Here is a 3,101-nt window from a genome sequence, read left to right on the forward strand (position 1 = left end):
AATAGAACCGCAAACGTGAAAATTAGAAAGAAATGGCCCCGCTCGGATTTCGCAAAATAAATAAATAAATCAACACCAAGCTCAAGGAGAATTAAAACAGAGCCAATGCTGGAAATATTTCCCGGAGCCTCTGGAATTGTTGGTTGGGAGAGATTCCTTTTGTCTCCTCTCAGGGCACACGAGGAGATTATTAAAGCTCATTACAAAGCGGGAAAAGAGGAAGGCAAATGATTTATGGAGAAAAACAAAAACAGCGTCCTTTGGAATGAAATACGGAGCATTGCTGGTTTTATAAAGACATTTATTTACTCTATGAAAATAATATACAATAAATAATTTGCCCTTTGCTATGAAAGGATTTGAATAAATAGGCTACATCTAAAACGTAAAAAGAGGAAGGAAATTTCCCCTGATTTCTTTTTTTCTTTTCTTTTTTTTTTTTTAATTTATTTTTATTACGAAATCTAAAATCTCGTTCTGATTCCTGAGAAAGTCGCTGGGAGGATTTACAAATATTTTTTCTCTCTCTCTCTCTCTCGAGGGCTGACATCTCCGCTGTGCGTGAGAACTACCGGCTGCTTCCTTTGAAATAAATAAGGGGACAAAAATAAATAAAACTACCATCAAATACCTGCATTTTAGCAAAACTCGGGCCGCTAAATGAGTGTTGGGAGGGCGATTTGGGTCTCACGGAGCTTTAGGAGGGAAGTGGGAGGAGGTGACTGAATGAGAAATGGCTTGAGGTTGATTTAGGGCGGATTTTGGGGCGCTGGCAGCGGCCGGGCTGGGGCTGGTGGCCCCAAACACCCGGGTGGGATGGGAGGGACAGGAGGCCGCTATTGGAAATTGAAATGTTGCAGGTCTATGGTACAAAGTGCGCTCGTAAAAAAGTCCAGCTCCTCCTCGGAGAAGCGCAGGGGGCTCTCCAGGGAGCCGTGGGCAGCGGGGGAAAACCCCTGGGAAAGCTGCAGGCACGGCTCGGCCGGGAACAGGCTCAGCTCCGGCAGCACGGGAGACTCGCAACCAGCGCTGCCCTCGCCCGCGGCCACCCCGGGCGGCTCCGCGCTCGCCCCCGCGCTCCCTCCGCGCTCCGGGGCTGTCCCCAAGCCGAGGCTGCCCTCGGGCTCCTCGGCGGGGTCACTGCCCTCGTCCAGGCCGGGGAAGGGCAGCTCCCCGTCCGGGGTTTCTTTGTGCTGGGTTTGCCTCTTGTGCTTCATGCGGCGGTTCTGGAACCACACCTTGACCTGGCGCTCGGTGAGGTCGAGCAGCGCCGCGATCTCCACGCGCCGGGGCCTGCAGAGGTATTTGTTGAAGTGGAATTCCTTCTCCAGCTCCAGCAGCTGCGTGTTGGTGTAGGCGGTGCGGAGCCTCCTGGAGCCGCTGCTGTCCGCCAGCCCCGGCGTGTCTGGAACACACGGGGGGGGAAAAATTTGTCACCAGCGGGGACGAGCCGAGGGGCTGGAGCCGTCCCCTCGCTCGCTGCCGCCGGCTCGAACGGGGGCGGGGGAGCCGCTCCGGGATGGAGGAGGATTGGGAATCGCCCCCCGCTCCCCTCGCCTCGAGGAGGAGAAGGGATTTTGCTCCCCTGGCCTCTCCCTTCAGAGCCCTTCCCTCTCTGCCACCCTGGCGGATAAAGGGAATTTCAAACCGTTCCTTCTTTCCCTTTTTTTTTTTTTTTTTTTTTTTTTTTTTTTTGCCCTTTCCCGGTGCTCCGGGCCGGGCGCTTTGATTTCATCATTCCGGTTTTTCCTCCGCGGCCAATGAGCTCCGGTGTCCGCCCTGCTCCTGCCCGAGCGCTCACCTGAGCCGCGCCTCGGAAATCCTGGAACGGCCAATTGTTCCTCCAACACTTCATCCCGAGGGAAAGAGGCTCCCCGGCCGCGGCAGCGCCTCGCGGAGAGGCTGCTCCTTTTTGGGGGGGCTCGGGGAGGGTTTGGGGGTGTAATAATTCCGTTCTGCAGGATGCTGAGAGCCCAGCCCTCGCTCTTTCACCTCCCCACCCTGCTGCCAGCAGCCCCCGCGTTCCCCACCCATTTTCTCTCCCCCCTCCGCACTTCTTTGGGGTTTTGTTGTCTTCGCTTTCTCCTCTTTTTTCTTTTCCCTTTTTTTTTTTTTCCCCGTAGGCTGTAAAAAAATGCAGGGCTGGCAGAGAAAACCAAACAAACGGAGCTGCAAACCTCCCCTCCCCCGCCGAATCCCCCCGGCTCCCCCGGCCCCTTCTCCCTCCCGGCTTTGGCAGAAGTCGCAGCAATTTGTTCTTTTTATTCGCGGGGGGAGGGAGGAGGCAGCAGAGCCCCCCGGGCCGGGGACATCGCTCCGTGTATTTCACGCGTGACACTTTCGGGGGAGTCTCTCTGGGCTGGGGGGGCTGGGGTAGGGCTCTTTTGGGGCGGGGGGAGGAGGATTTTTTATTTCTCGGATCCTCTCCGAGTCCAGCGAACACCCCCTGACCCCCCTGGTGATACGAACCTGCGGGAGATCCTGCGGCAGGCACCGGCACCGAGGAAGATGATGGGGGAGGACGAAGAGGACGGAGCCTGGGTGGTTTTCTTGGACGATTTCTTCTCCTTCATCCAAGGGAATTCCGCTGCCAAGGGGCTGGGCTGTGCCGGCGCCGGGGGCTGGGGTTGGAGCAGGCCATGGGATGCTCTTTTTTGGCTCCTCGGTCGTGCCTGGCTGCCAGAACAAGGATTCAGGCTTTGGAGGACGGTTTGCTCAAAAGGAGGAGGAATTAATGTCGAGTCCTTGATTGATGAAGTTTGAAATGTCTCCAGGACAGCGGGAAGAGACGTCAGGCACTCTGCGAGTGAAGGCTGGCTATTTATAAACCCGATCTCCCTCTCAAATTCAAAATTCATGGCTTTTCCAGGGCCCAGGGTTTAAAAAGAGGGGGGGGGGGGGGGGGGGGGGGAAGGAGGAGGAGGAGGAGGAGGAGGGGGAGAGAAATCTGAGGGCCTCGGTTTTTGATGGCGGGGATGATGACGGTCCTCGGGCTTTTTATAATTGTTATATTGCTGATAATACAGGCGGAGGGGGACCTTGCTCTGCTAAACTCGAGGCTGGGGCGAAATTGCAGCCAATTCCTCGTCACGTGGGCGGCC

The 3,101-nt window shown here is 55.9% G+C and overlaps 1 protein-coding gene across 1 annotated transcript; it reads right to left on the reverse strand.

Moving 5' to 3' along the window:
- Positions 1-288: 288 nt before the first annotated feature.
- On the reverse strand, positions 289-2,871 carry HOXB2 (homeobox B2). Its single transcript, XM_048319016.1, is given in 3 exon segments — positions 289-1,405; positions 2,470-2,516; positions 2,518-2,871. Coding segments are annotated over 3 exon segments (957 nt in total). The 5' UTR covers positions 2,859-2,871; the 3' UTR covers positions 289-836.
- Positions 2,872-3,101: the final 230 nt, after the last annotated feature.

This window comes from Corvus hawaiiensis, chromosome 1 (genome assembly GCF_020740725.1).
Source record: "Corvus hawaiiensis isolate bCorHaw1 chromosome 1, bCorHaw1.pri.cur, whole genome shotgun sequence".
NCBI classification, from domain to species: domain Eukaryota; kingdom Metazoa; phylum Chordata; class Aves; order Passeriformes; family Corvidae; genus Corvus; species Corvus hawaiiensis.